Source organism: Bombus bifarius, unplaced genomic scaffold (genome assembly GCF_011952205.1).
Source record: "Bombus bifarius isolate JDL3187 unplaced genomic scaffold, Bbif_JDL3187 scf7180000008039, whole genome shotgun sequence".
NCBI classification, from domain to species: domain Eukaryota; kingdom Metazoa; phylum Arthropoda; class Insecta; order Hymenoptera; family Apidae; genus Bombus; species Bombus bifarius.
In genome coordinates, this window is record NW_022884409.1 from 697,637 (window position 1) to 713,822 (window position 16,186).

A 16,186-nucleotide genomic window follows, 5' to 3' on the forward strand; every position below is an offset into this window, starting at 1 on the left:
CCGATGCTTTCAAGATTTTTGTAAATGCCTCGTAATAAGACAAAGTTGTTGGAATCAGAAGGATATTTCAGTCCAGCCGAGCAATTTCGTCAGATTTCGTTGCGAATATTTTCCAAACGATCTACATTTGAAAACAGATTAACATTCGTCATTACATGGCGTGGCAAACGATGAAATATATCGCGTACGTTGAAGATTCAGCGGCTCTAGCTTTCTACGAGGATAGAATTTCCACTCGTTAAAACGATAGAAGTTGATATTCTCTCGTCAGTTGTAATATATCGCCGTAGTAATAATTGCATTTTAACTAACAAATCGCAACAGCCGAAAAATGAAAACGTTCTAAACGTTCGTAATTGTCCCTGATAGATCTGAAGGTGCGTTATCCAAGCCGTGCGATACGTTTCCCTGTGATTTTCCATTGGGTCGGGTTTCATTTCCCAGGACAAAGACCGCTGGTAAAGACACCTCGTCGCGTTGATTAACGACGTTATACCGGGGAACAATGGCCGTCTGCTCGAGTAGATCCTGGGTAGGACATCAGTGCGACGACTGCCACAAAATGGACGCTCCGCGGATTTTTATCGTCGCCCGTTCGTCGTGATAAAATGGTTACGAACTCGATTTGAATTTCAACGCGTGCGATTCAGTATATGCTAATGTACCTTATGAATGTGTTGCGGTTACAATAGAACGCCACCGAGATGTGGCAGCAAACGCGTTGAAAGGAAGGTAAACAGAATGATCTCCCACGCAATTTTTCAACCTTTCAGACATCGACTTTATAACGAATTTCTACAATATGTGTTCGGAGTATTCGCTTGAACCACGGTTACGTATAATAATCACCATACTTTCTTCTTTTGCGTATAGTGATCGTACTTACGTAGTTGTATTTTAGATCCGGATGCATGTAGTCGACCCCTGGAACAAAAATAAAGAACCGACGTTTTCAAAATAGAATACGTAATCCGGTAGACCAAGGAATGGAAACACTAGAGATACTTGAAGATTACGCCAAGTCCATTAAAAGTTTCCGCGGGCTAATCATTCGAAGAGAGCTTTAAGCCCGAGTCCCGTGTAAAGATGAAGCTTCTCTTGCGACACGACTGACCTTTTACTTTATGATTTCATCAGCGTATTCTCCAACGTTAGATATTTACATATCACGTTTGATGGGAAAGACCGAAATACTTTAAAGTCTTATAACGCGGAGTTAGTATTCCATAGTCTTATAACGCGGGATTAAAGCTGTTTCCGCTGAACGTTAAAACTTATTAATTAATATAACTTAAAATAATAAAATAAAATATAAAATACAATTAAAATAAAATAAAACATAATTAATACATCATCGTGAACCATTCAGATTGCTTCGTATTTTACCGATACTTTCATCGTAGTCGAGTCTCGATACGTTGCTAATCGAATTTCCAAATTTTTCGCGTAATCCATATGATATAAATATTCGTAGAAAAATGTGTATATTCAAGTATCGAAAAGTTTCATGAACTACCATAGATTTAACATACACGAGATATAATTGGAGTTTCTACGACTATTGACTCGCGAATTGATGAAATTCCTGATCGTTAATCTTCTAAATCCACGAAACAATGCTTTATTCGCCGAATATTATACAATTCACTTTATTCGAACAGATTACCGGAAGATTAGAGCGAAATGATCAAAGTCAACCAAATAATGGAGCAATTTGTTTATCTAAAGTATCAACGAGTTTCGTGCGGCGTTAAACTCGTAATATTGCGTGGTCGACAACGCTAACGGCGGGATATTATCGCTATGTTTGCCGAACGATGACTGTCGGGCGAAATCGATAGAACCGAGGTAAAGCCGTAAAAGGCTAAAATCTTTAACAAGCTGTATCACGAGATATCGCAGATTACAGTTTAACAGAGACGATATCGAGGCTCTGGACTTAATAAACGATCGAGATTGGCCATCAGTTACACGCCTTTCTATCAGGAACTATCGATTGCTATTTACAGAATGGGAATTCTTCGTTAATAGCGAAAAATCCTCTTTCTTCGGAAAAAGCAACAAAATACTCGAGCATTTCTAATTTCGAGATATATTCAATTCTTATGAAACATTTAAATAAAATATTCTCTCTGCTACTCTAACGTCTAATTACATCGTAAAAGAATCATACCTAATTCAGTCATGAAGTTATGAACGTCATAACAAATGTTTTTATAGCATCGTTTAATTTTCATTGGACGATAAGCAAAGATATGAATTATTTTTTGTGACATTAGTTTAACTATGTGAGTTTAGTTCCTGACTACCAGCAAATGCATTATTATCATAGAAGTCGATGAGTGAAGTTATGACTGGCTCAATTGCTATATCACGAACAGCGATGTGGCGAAATTGTTATTTACCACGAAACGAAGTTTGTATTTTTAGAACGTTCAGTCCATACATCAACTGCCAGTGTAAATCCAACTTTTATTTGAACGTAGCTACTTCGATATATGATCCAATAACAGCCACACTAAAAAAAGGAAATAAAAAAAAAAAGAAAGCAAGAAGTCGTTGAAAAGTAACAAAAAAAACGAAAATCCATAGGCAAACGATGGAAACGCATATCTGTTCGTTCAATGTTCGCGAGTGGAGCACTGTTGCGATACCGAGTAACAAATATTTTGCACAGAATCCAATCGGATATCAAGCTGGTCCATCCTTATTTATTCAAAAACGATAACTCGTTGAGAATCGGTTTCCAAAAATTGTTTACAGCAATGTAAAGAGAATAAAAAAGCCACGAGATGTCGAGTTTCGTGATTTTATAACCGAACAGAGCGATAGGATCATCACAGAATGTATCATCACAGAACTGGGTTTGTTACATCGATTTTGATCCACTAGCTATCGGCTATCACTGAAAATCCCTCGTCTCTGTATGAAACAATGTACGATACGTACGATTCAATCAATCCACGAAGTCCAAATACAGGTTTCTCTTCGTGTTTCGTTCGCGTACATTAATATGCATGTTGCTAAAGCGATTACATTGTATCCTTGTTATCACGTTTATGGAAATAGACTAGAAGAATTTACAAAAAAGATTTACTACCCAGTTATCTTCTATTCTGCACGATACCAGTGAAAGCTATTTTCCACAAAAGATTAGAAACGAATATTAGAGTATACGAGGAAACAATGTATAACGATAATTAATGAAGCTATGTCGCGATAGCACCAGTAACTGATTACCTAGTAATGCTAGTCGACGTGCAATTAATACAACCAACCTCGGGAATACAAGACATTCATGCGTGGCGTAATTTAAGTTAAAACGTTTTCTGTTAATGAGATTTCCAGATGCCACGGGCAAAATTATGCCCGTTAAATCGCGCCAAATCGTCCTACGTATCCGTATCTACATGACCTAGAAAATACGTGTAATATGTATATGTAAAAAGTGATAATCCGCTTCCGTGATATCGTAAACGCTGCATTTCTATGCCAGTGTGAAAATCCAATAGTACATCTGAAGTGATATCTAAATAGTTTTAGCAAGTATGTTATACAGTTCGGCAGAAGTGTATAAATACACTTAAATAAGTGTATAAATAAAGTGAAGGAAATATAATCGACAAGAGAAATAGAAAGATTGACAAAACTCGAACCGGAAAGAACGCTACAAAATGCTACAAAATGTAAGACGGTGCAACAGAGAAACGGCCGCAACAAAGACGAGAACCAAAGGAACGAAACGATCAGCAAATACAGTAGCAGTAAGAGTTAGCGATAAGAAGATGAAATTAATAAATGGTACTATTGCGCCATTATCCAAATAGTTTAAAATAAAGAAATCCAAGTGGAATCTCACCATCGTCCATTATAGCTGTGGTAACGTTTTTTCCAGTAACACCCTGAGCCCAGGCTGCCTTCACGTTCAAGTCTAACTTCGCTTTGCCACCGTTTTGTCCAGTGTTCTTCAAGTACCATTGATATTGGAAGAACGGATCCGACGGATCTCTATTACCAGGATTCATTTGACTCATTTGGTACGGTGGCACGAGATTATCCACGCTGAGAGGTTTATAGCCTCTCTTCACCCTCTTGAATCCGGGTTGTTGCACCGCTGTGTGCACCTAAAACATTTATTCGAATCCACCCTTACACCAACGCGAGAACTCCGACCCCTCGAAAATGCCAAGTAGTTAATTTCTCTTTTACGAGCTTCGTCGAATGATTAATGGACGAGATCATAAATAGTCAGAATGGTCAACAGAAAAAGGGTAAAATAGCGATAAAATGGTAACGGGAACGTCAAATATTTCCCCTCGGTGGAAACCAAACGTTTTTCGAGGAGGATAAACTATAGCAAGAGGAATGCGTCTAAAGACAGATTTCGCTCGTTTTCGTTTGACATTTTCCTATGACCATTTTTCTATGACCTGAAGCAAACAATGGGAAAATAATGACTGTTTGGTTAGAGTTTCTCGCGTTCTCAGAATCGAGTAAAAGGGTCGGGAAACGGATATAGAACGATGGAAATTTATGAAAGTATAATAAAAAACGGAACGTTCTCTGCGAAGTGATCGATGACAATATCGCGGCCGCACTCCACGCGATCGAACAATCGTAATTTACCCGATCAATCTGTTCCCTTTCCAATTATACCCTCCATGTCGCTGGAAGTTACGTTATTCATTTACATTTATATCGGTAGTCCGGACGAGGCTTTTCAAACCGAGTTCCACGTATCCTCCCACGAGCCAAAGAATACGTTCCTTTGGACTTTTCAAAGCGACCTCCCGTGAAAGCTATTATTCGAAATGCTACATTGATTTTTCTAAAAGACGATAACAATCTTTTATCGATGAAATTTACGGCGAACGGTTAAAGGGACGCTTTGAGAGTGAAATTTCAGCCTTGCGAATAATAAATGTGATATAACGATGGAACGAAAATTCTATGAGAAAAAAGAAACGATAAAAACCCGGTGTATTTCAAGGAATCACTTACCAACGGATCCACTTTCAACCTTCTCATGTGAGGTACAGATCTCTTGTTCCTTGCGTGTGGTAGGGCTTTATGAACGAAGTGATATTCCGTTTGGCTGCCCAATATCTACACAGATAGGAGAACAGCAATTTATATTCGCTGCCACTTCGTTTCGTGTCACTGGTACGTTGCCTCGATCCAATTCTTGCAAGATAACGGAAGACAATTTTTATTCGATTACGCGATGAACATTCATCGACACGTAATAAGAAAGCGGTTCCAGTTGTTCAATCGTATGATCATCTCTCGAAGAAATGGAAGCGACAAACAACTAGAGAAGAAACGGCGAGACAGTTGGTTGGTTAAAAGTGACTTGGCAAGCTCGTTACCGTCTTTCCATCATCTTGGAAGGAGCAAAAGGATTCTAAGTGGCCGGACGAAGTGAAATTCACCCGTTGCTTCGCAAAAATTCCTCGATATACCTTAATCCAGACCGGATGTGCGAGTAGGAGAATCCTTTCGAAACGTCGATTCGCTTAGGATATTGGAACACGTAGGTAAATAACGTGATCTGATCGAATTATGCGGAAGCGAGTTAACGTCGAACCATCGTTTCGACGATCCATTCGAGCCAATTACGGACAGATTAAGTCACCTCGGTTACGGTACGGTCTGTTATCGGATTCATAAATTATTTATCCCTCCCAATCGTTAATTCGTCTGAAAGAGGAAACGGTGGGACACGGAGAGAGGAAGGAAGAAGGGGAATAAAGGGAAATAAATAACGGAGGGAAGAATAGAGAAAAGAAGAAAGGGAGAACAGTAAAGAACGAAAATGTAGAAAGCAGAGAAGTATCTTTTCCTGTTGATTCCACGACTCAACGGCTTATACGTTATCTGAGCTTTTCGCAAAAATTAGCTATTAAAACGCTTTTTAAATTTGAAAGAATACTTATATGTTTTTTGATGAAACGCTTACGAAGAGAATAACTAATAGCCGATATCCTCTGAAATCGAGAAACTATACACGTTCGCTCCAATCCAATAATACCAGTTCTCACGGGACACGCGACACACCTTGCATTTAAATCACTCGTTTGCTAACAATTTCATCAGGATCGAGGAAGAATAAAGTAAAATTTCAATCGCATTTTAATCCTCCTATTTTACTATTAAAATAATCTTCGCTCATATACTCGAGAAATCCGATCGCTGTTCGATAATTCGATACAAAGAATTGCCGTGGCAAAGTTGAGAACTTTAACAAGAAGGAAAAGATTACAACGAGAGGCTAACACGTGGACGATATCGATGGAGGCCTACACGTGACCATATCACAGGATATCTCATTATTGATGATATTGGAATCCTCGTACATATAGGTGTCTTGAGTCGACGCATCTTATTCCATTCCATATCCCATTCCCGATACACAGCCACCTTCCAATGCTACTTATTCGTGTACAAGCTCGATTCTAACTCAAGAACTAGTGCAATTTTCTGTAAAAGCCATCGACGAATTTCTCTCCGCATGATGCTAATGAAAAACTACAAACTACTTGGAAGCTTTAAAAAGTATTGGATCGTCCGAAAAGTTTCTTTCGTTTCATAAGGCGATAATAAATGAACAACAATTTCTGTTTTATATTATTTTATCGAATTAGGTATGATCCATTTTGTTATATTTCTATTATTACATATTCGTGCGTAATTCAATAAACTAATATAAAAGAAAAAACATTGTGCGTCTATTATTCTCTTATAAAACGAAAGAAACTTTTCGGGCAACCTAATATTAGTTACTAAACACGTGTTGTTATGAAAAAAAAAATTGTTCCTGTAATTTTCCATTCTTAGCGTTTGAGATCTACCTTTGACGATTTCGATGTTCTTCTAACGCACGACTATATTAAGAGAGTAGGAAAATGAAAAGAAAAACAGAGAAGAAGAATATTTCGAATCGTGATTGCTTTTGAAATCTAGCGTAAAATTTAGCTTTAAAAACTACAACAGCTACTGTAACGAATATTAACCGACACTCGAAATAAAATCCTGGTCGTGATAATTTAATACGATCCACGTTATGAAAATTCTTCGTTAATCGCGTTATACGAGTCATCTTCCATTTTCAAGCTTCAAAGAGATTCTTTCTTTTTTTTTTTTTCTTCCATTCAAACAGCGAAATCCCAGTTTTCTCTGAGGTACGAGGAAAGGAACAGACGAGGGACATATTTTTTTAACAGACTGGAAGAAATTAATGGGGTGGAGAGATAGATGGAATGGCAGATCGATCGAGCAATAGACTCCGGTAGCTTTTTCGGTAAAAGGAAGGTGAACCGCGACGAAGAGAAATCAGGGACCGACAGTGTCTTATCATCCAGTTCTCGGCTCACGATATTCAATTTCCATGCGTGTGTCGCGTCATGGTTACCCTGCAGTCGTTTCAAAAATAACAACAGCGCGATCGATGCTCCGCAAGAGTCGATATCGAACCGAGCTACTTCGTTAATTACGCGGTTCCTCGGCAACTATCGACGCTTTACCGCCGTTTGTAAATTTCCTTGAATATCGACAGGTGAAGATACAACGAAGCAACGTTGATTAACGATGCACTAACTTTCCGGTAGGATACTTGTCGCGAAGTTACTTACAACGTGAAAGCGTTGATTCGTATCGAAGAGGAGATCAAAGGCGATCGTCGCTCGATGCCACGAATTTGTAAGATAAATAACGCGGTAAATGGTAAGAAACTTCCGTATGTAAGTGCGATCACCAGCCGAGGCAATATCCAGACAAATCTGTTATCCGAGAAACGTGATGGTTGCCGCGAATTCCAATATCAGGAGGCGCGAATACGCGTAGGACGTCAACGAGAGGTCGGTGGAAAAGAATTTTCTCATTTTGACGCCGATTCTCGTGCATCGTTGCTTTTATCCTGAACTCTGTGAAACCATATTTTCAATGAAACGGGTTATGATACTTTTATAAAAGAGGAGATTTAGGTAAGTCGCAACAACGAAAAGATAAATCGCCTCCTTTCAAACTCCGATGTTTCAGTGCGTATACGAATTTGATCGTAACAAAGTTCTGTTTTTTCATATTCGTTTGAAACATTTTCGTACTCCTTTTCACCTTTTCTTTCACAGACGATTCTATTTTGGATTTAAATTTGTTATCTCTTTGAAATTTATTGGGAATTTATTTCCATACAGAGTTTCTGGAAAAAAAAAGCAACTTCGTTTGAGTCCGCTCGTTGCAGATGGATAGGTTCAACACGTGCAGCACCGAGAGATTAGAATTCTATAGCGATGCAACGCCTTTGAAATCCTCAGTGACGATGAAGCTCTCTACGAACGTACAATGACGCTTCTAACGCTTTAATGGAGAAACATATTGCGTGCATCCCGGATTTTCGTCGACCCTATGTTATTTAATCAAGCTCCACTTCTGACGAAACAGAACCCGCCAGATGACCGATCAATCTGGGTGGACTTTATTTGGGTCAACGAATCTACCTGTTCCATTAACTGTCCTATTTTTACCATCGTGAGAGAATTAAAGCGCAATATTTCCTTAAATATATCTGTCAAATTTCTTTACATTACAACTATCCAACTTAATTTTCTACTTCTCTTATTCAATAAAAAAAATCTTAGATATATAATCGATGCAAAATATTTTCCAGCTTCCATGTAGATTTTCAGTCTTGTTTTAAAATATAATTAACAACAATCGAATCTCGCTACGATACTAATAAAATTTCAAAATGGTCTGTCTAGTACACGTGATATGTTGATAAAAAAAGTAAAACTTTAATACGTCGCTGTATTTATATCGCGTATTTAGATACGCTTTACAGATCGGTAATTTAGTGTTCGAAAGGATCGTCTATATTTTAATGCAGAAGAAAAGAAGGAAATAGAGGATAAAGCGGGATTCTGATAGAAATAGACGTTTTATCTCGAGAGACATAGTACCATAATGTAGAACTAGTCGCCTCTTAATCGAGTTTAGCCTGGGCTACACGTGTCACGTAATCTAATTAACAAACGTGCACCAAGTGCGTAACATCGAACACAACATTACGTTATTATACATACGTTCACCGGATAAACCTTTCCCTTCAGCCACGGCTATCGCATATAGATACGATTTATCGAGCCGACGCGACGTTGTATTGGAAGCGTGCGTCGGCGAAGCTCGTGCGGTCAGCCCGAGCGAAGAAATATGGAAGCCAGCCGCTTTAATTTTCCCTACGGTTTATCGGAAACGTGGAAGCTTTTACACGACGTCGCGTCGTGTGAAACATCGTTACAAGCGTGCGAAGGTTAAACAGAAGGAAAAAATTGGAAGCCCGTGAAAACTTTTTCCCACTTAATCCAGTTAATAGATAGATAGATAGAGTTGAAAAATCAATTTAACCGCACCAATGCATAAACTATCCGCGTACAAAGAACATCTGGAGAAATATAAGCAAAGTACTAGAAAGCTGCCACCTTCGGTCACTGACAAGTTCAATAGATACTATACGAGAAAGGTTTCTTTGAAAATGTAGCGGATACAATGTACTTGCATTACGCAACTTCGGATAAGAGAACCAAGAAAAATGTTAATGTATACGTCTCTCGAAGCTCACAGTGGCACAACACTGTTGTTAAAGGACATACGGTAACCTCGATCTTCCATTTCCTACACAATTCTGGTACCATTCGTGACACATACGTATATTACATACATATACATATTAACAAAGTTACAGGAGAAAAGAGAGAGAGGAAGGAAAGTCAGCATAAACAACGTATGGTTAAGGAAGCGTGATGAACGTATCTTGTTTAACATTACGATGTGTGCACAACTCCTACCGTGAAACACGTATACAACGCGAAACGTTTTCGGATTACTGGTGCATGAATAAAGTACGTTTTCGATGCACTCGTCATCTCCAATTGTCTGTTTGACCTTACGAACTTAACTGCTGCGTGGGCGTTTTTGGATATATCACACATGCTAGACATACTTAGAAAATTACCCTTAAAATGTACTGTTTTGTCAGGAGAATGGAAATTGCTTCCAAAATCGAGCTGTTAAGTTATAACTACGAAAAGTGTCGCGCCCAGTTTCTACCATCAGGAAGAAGAGAATATTCCGACAAATAGAATTTCGGGAAATTTATATAAATTTGTATATACAAGCGGGAAGTAATTTTCTATTTAAAAAGGAAGAGGATATTCCGACGCCTCGAATTTCGAGAAATTTGTGGACGAATAGCAAGCAATTTTCTATTTCGAAGTTAGGAAAAATCGAATGAAGAGAGAGAGAGAAACGAGTATTTTCTCCTATTTGTAGAATGTAGAATTTGAAATATAAATATGAAATCGAAGGTGTATAGAAATGGAAATTACGTAGTAAGATATTTTCGAAGAAAAATTCAAATGCAGGCACACGAGAAATTAGCCGAAAAATTAACAATCAGAAGCTTTAACATTTTCTCTTCTACAGCAATAATATTCTCTCATCTTTCAATATTCATAAAACGAAAACGATTTTACGTGTATCACGCAACTAATTAAGTCAACGGAACAAGGAAATAAACAGAATGATATTAAAATAGAAGGTCGAGCCATTAAAATCAAAAGAAATATTCCATTCCATTCCATCAGCAGGGTAATTATTCTTTGATCAAAGTTCAGGCATAAAGAGCTAGGAATCAGTTTATTCGGCAAACTTGCATTTCTTCGGCAACGTTACCTTCGTAAATTAACTGGCTCATAATTTTCGTTTGCTCGTTAAGAGTCTCATCTTCTCGATCGCAACGAAAGTTCGTATGATTCCAGATACGAAAGTACTCGTTACGTATTTCGTAAGTTTATTTCCTATCCTTCCCGTGGAAACATTCAATCGCGCGCAAAGTATAATTTAATTAACAACTTGTGTTGCAAAAATAACCATTGTAACGACCTATCGATTGAAAGATAGTCGTATTCGACGCGAGATACGTATTTGCAAAATATGACTGATTTCATCGTAAATTGGACCAACGATCTTCGCATTGGCCAATTAATAAACCAGGTGCACGGTGTACGTAACTATGGAGATTAAAATGAATCGATTTAGCGTAATCATTCATCGTTGCATACGGGTAGTCACGACCAACGCTTAAAGTATTGCGTTACGTACAGAGATAAACTTAAACTGTAATTCGGAATACTTTTATTGCTGGCTTACGTTTACGTATAACTAGACTGCGGATCTTTATGCAAATTCGTACTTTTATGAATACGATTAAAGCACTGGAATACATTTCGTTTTCATCGTCTAATGAGAAAAGTACTACGAAATGCGAAATACGAAGTTTAATATACTTGGATTTAATTAATTGATACTTAAACCTTGTAATAAATACAATAGCATGGTAGAACTTCTTGTAGCCAGTGTAGCTGGACGAATATGCTTGAACAATCGTTTATTTAAATAACAAAAACGATCGATGTCTTAGATTATATTTAACAATGTAGCCGATTGACAAAGCGATATGACGCTCGTTTACACTTGCCAAAGTGTGTTAACAAACATTTTCTATTAACGAAGGAGTACGATATAGTTGGTGGCAATGTTTCTATCGAAGTTTCCCTCAACCTGAGAACACGATTGCGTAAACGTATAGAGGAGATTGCCAGAGTTTGTGAACCGCGTTAAGTATAAAAGTTTTCCCTCTCTGTGTCCGTTTTCTTCGGACTGTGACAACGAGAAACAACAATGATGAATAAGGCTTCCGCCTTTTTCATATTTTTCCAAGGGTTTCGCACGAGTTTTACAACGATAAATCGAAAGGTTACCGGCGTTACCGCAACATTCCAATCGATCGACCTATTTAACATGATTATTCCACGCGGCTTCTCTCGGCTAATCTTTTTATTATTCGCGGGAGGGAAACTATCGCGTCTTCGTGAAGTTTCCTTGCTCTATGGAATCCGCTTTAAAAGGTATTCATAAGATGTTACGCAACGATCTATCAATACGTGACCCGAAAGCCTTTCGCTTGCTACTCCCTTTTTATTCCCTTCGCGACGATGAAAATCCGTCGTTACCAACGATGACAGTTCTAATCGGTGGCCGGTGGAGGCGATCGATCAACGTGATAATCCAGCGTGTACGTCACTGCACGATTAATCGTGTGAGACGGTCGGGAAACCCAACGATCAGATAAAACAACGTCACAGACCGTTGTAAATATGGCGTTCAAGAAGAAATCGATTCTCTGGAAACCGAATAAATTACATTACCTACACGACTACGGACCAACCATCGTCATATTCGCCAATCTTTGTCAATTGATTTTCTAGCCAATTGACTTCACAACCCTCCACGTTGGTTGTCGAACCCGAAACAAAATTTCCGATCGGCTGACTTTCAAAACCATTTAGAAATTCTATTTCACCGACTGTTCTACCAAGCAACTAACTACCCTTCGGTTAAGAAGATCATTCACCGATTGCTAGATGGCTAGATCGTAGACTGAACGGTACCTTAACACTTTACCGACCGATAGCCTATTAATCGGTATTTCGTCGCCGACGTTTACCGACCGATAGCCTATTAATCGGCTTTTTGTTGCCGACAATCTTTCTCATTATTTGAACAGTAATTTGCTATTTAGTACCAAGGTACCTTGCTCAGTTGCGTCAGTTGCGTTGCTTTGTAAGCTCCCACAATTTTATACCGATTCGAAAAACTTACCGTTCGCGATGAACGAAAAGAATGGTATTGAAGAGTCTAAGCCGAAACAGAGCCGGCGCCAGGGAGAATCTGCGACTAAGATACCGGTCGGACGTTGCTGAGATACCGGTCGGATGCTGTTGAATCGTTAGCGGTCGGTAAAGTGTTAACGAACGTCTTACCGCGTAGGACGACAGACAAATCTGATAATGTATTAGGTCGTCCGAAAAGTTTCTTTCGTTTCATAAGATGATAATAGATGCACATTTTCTGTTTTATATTATTTTATCGAATTACGTATGATCCATTTTGTTTTATCAAAATGAAGATCACAACGTTCGACAGATCAGGTTTCATATTTGTATAAAGACGCATCGTTGTAAAAGACGTGTCCGTAAAGGAAAGACACTTCTCGGACAACCTGATATTAAACGCAGGCGGAAACGTACGCGACAAGACGTATAAGATTACGCGGTATCGTGAAACGTGAAATGGCGACATTAACAAACATAACATGTTATAACGAACTATTAATTAAGACGCGTAAATCTAAATCTGCCGCGTTTCAAGATACATGCAATTTCTCTAGGTCAACTTCTCGTGTTTCCTTTAACCGGTCTTTAAATATATGGAGGGCTGAAGATTATCATGCAGTAAGGCAAGATGTTGAGAATTTAGGTTTAGCCGTGTACTCTGACTCTCTGAAGTATCGTAGCTCTAATTCCGCAATATAATACGTAACATAATACAATACATAAAAATATAACGAATTTTTTACAACGATAGAGGCGGAACGCTGTTTTATCAAAAATCACAATGGTCTGATTCACAGCACTCTGATTTTCAGCCTTCCGCATTTACTTACAAAATTAAAAAAGAGTCCCTTTAATCGAGGCATTATAGATATTACGGAACGAAAGAAAATGTTTGCCCAAACTTCTCGCATAAAGTCTCTCCTATTCTAAACGATTCAATACTGGAAAGTTTCACGTTAAAAATGAGCGTAACGAAAGTTTGACTTATCCTCAATTATCGGAGATATAAAATACATCGCAATGCGGTGAACTGCTGCCTACACAGATTACGAGAAATGCCTGGAAGCTCCGATATTTTGTTACTGCTCGTTAGCAGAAACAATTCTCGTTAGCTTCGGCCATCTACTAGGCAAAAATAAAACAGAATTATTCTTACTGACGATGATAAACGATAGCGTACGTTGAACTAAATGTTACAAGGTACGAACTGGGGCACAATTATCGGTGAACCGGTAACGAAACGAAGGAGTGGACTTTTCCGAGACAAAGAAGAGCCAGTAACTTTCGTCCGACGAACCCAATAAAAGGAAATAACCTCTGGACGTCACACCGAGCTACGACTAACGCAATTTATCCGACAAGATAGACCCTTCCTACAGCCTTCCGATTAGAACTTGTACCCTCGAGTAGCGTTTCGCAAGAACCAACGAAAATTTGAAACCTGCCTTCGCCGTCTTGTTAGTCGTTGGTTTTCCACCGTGAGAACTTTTCTCCTATTTTAATAGAACTTCGAGGAACATTCCTATCGTCGTAAAACGCCAGAAACGAAGGTTCTCCCCTTGTTTGAACCTCGCAAGAATATCTTTATCGTTACTCAATTTCATGCTTGTAATTACAGACTGCGGGCAAACTTCGTGGCGAAAAGGTTTTCTTATCGTCGAACCAATTAATTACTCTAACGTACATATCCGCTTTTTAATTGCGTGGCCTGTTACGCGCGTACCGTTAACATCCGGCAGGAATTTTTAGTTAAACTACCCTCGGAAGCGAGAAAATTCTCGGAAATTCATTCAACGAGATCACACGGTCCGAATTGAGTTCACGAATACACGTGTCCCTTTGACGAGCGCAAAATGAAACATCGTTTAACGAATAGTAATAAAATTAGTTTTCCAGAAAGGAAAAACATCTTAATATTTTGGCTCAGTCGTTGTTTGTAGCAACGAAAGGGAAAAGATTCGTCTGACGAGGGAATATTTCATTCGCAAAAGTTCTACCGTTTATAAATACTCGTAAATGGAAGTTATAGTCCTTTATTCGCTATCGTTCGCTTTCGTCGAAAATATATATCGTTTTTCTGGTAAACGGACGCTCTTTATCGTGTAATGAAAGCAAAATAGTTAGGGGAAATGCTAGCTATATTGAACAATGCCTACGCAACGTTTACCACGTAGGCGTTGGATCACGCCGCGTCGCTTTCACTGTTGCGCTGTCTGACCATAAACTGATGTTTTCACTTCGATTAAAGCAAATTAGAGATCCAGCTACGCTAGCCAATTAATTGACACTTCAATGGATATGCTAAGAATAGATAAATCTACGACGTTGCGAGTATCTTTTTCACATTGGAATTTCGAAGAATTTTTTCCATAATCTTTGAAACATGAGAAAATAAGTGAATGGACACGGTGCTAGATAAAACTCTTCTTCTTGGTACAAGACCGCTCTGCGAGCAAAATTAATCTTATCGTTAGTACGTATCCTACGTGTTTATGACGTCGACCAACTGTTTCGAACACGTTTTCACGATAATGCGGGTGGTTGTTCGTGACAACGGGCCACGAAATCAATGCCTCTGGTAGATTCGGCATACCTGCGGTGAATATCGGTCGTTCATGCGGCCAATTGATAACGATTTCGCGTCGATATAAATCAACAGTGAACTGGAGCAAGAATAAACAGGGCCAGCAGAGACTTTTTCAACGATTAAACCAACAATACGTATCAAGAAAATTAAAAAACGAATTTTGTCCTATGATTCAACGACCATATCGATATGTTGAAGATTTAAAAGAAGATATGTAATTATAAAACGAAAAGATATATGTATATATGTATGAGCCTCTCTGAGGCTAAACAGATCAATTTTATCTTTCTTAAATTTCTTAATTTCGTTACACAAGTACACGAATAAGTTATTAGAAAAATGTACTATTTCATACAAATAACAGCAAATTTAAATGAAAACTTAGAAAACAGCGTTTATAACATCATCGCTTTTCTGTATTTTCCAATTTACGTAATTGATGAATGTGGCTTCTCAACGACCCCATGTAATAATAACATTCCTCTGTGTGTTTATTCTCTCATTAAAATTTAAATCGGAAACAGCGAGAATATCGACGCTAAATATGTTTGTTTACATCGTTTAACAACTTTATTGCTTCCATGAATTGTATGCTCGGTATGCATATACATATGTGTATATGTATATATCTAAGGGGAAGTTCGACTGGAACCCAAACGATAACATATAAATACAGTGGCGTTCTTTTTAAACATTTTTTTATTTCTGAGCAAACTTATCGATCGTCCAAGAGAAATTTCATTCTTATCCTAGCATGTTCACCCTATCCACGCTCCGAGCAACACTCCTTCACCCCAGATAAGCAATTTCCTTACAACAGTCGTGTACGTGCTACATTCGACGATATGTGTCAGTGTCAAGAACTCGT

At 38.4% G+C, this 16,186-nt stretch overlaps 1 protein-coding gene across 1 annotated transcript in view; it reads right to left on the reverse strand.

Annotated features, from left to right (window-relative positions):
• Positions 1 to 16,186, reverse strand: part of LOC117207586 (neuroendocrine convertase 2-like) — a 38,563-nt gene that overhangs the window by 21,663 nt on the left and 714 nt on the right. The window contains 3 exon segments of the mRNA XM_033447944.1: positions 887 to 924; positions 3,860 to 4,124; positions 5,002 to 5,106. Coding sequence (XP_033303835.1) covers positions 887 to 924; positions 3,860 to 4,124; positions 5,002 to 5,106 — 408 coding nt within the window.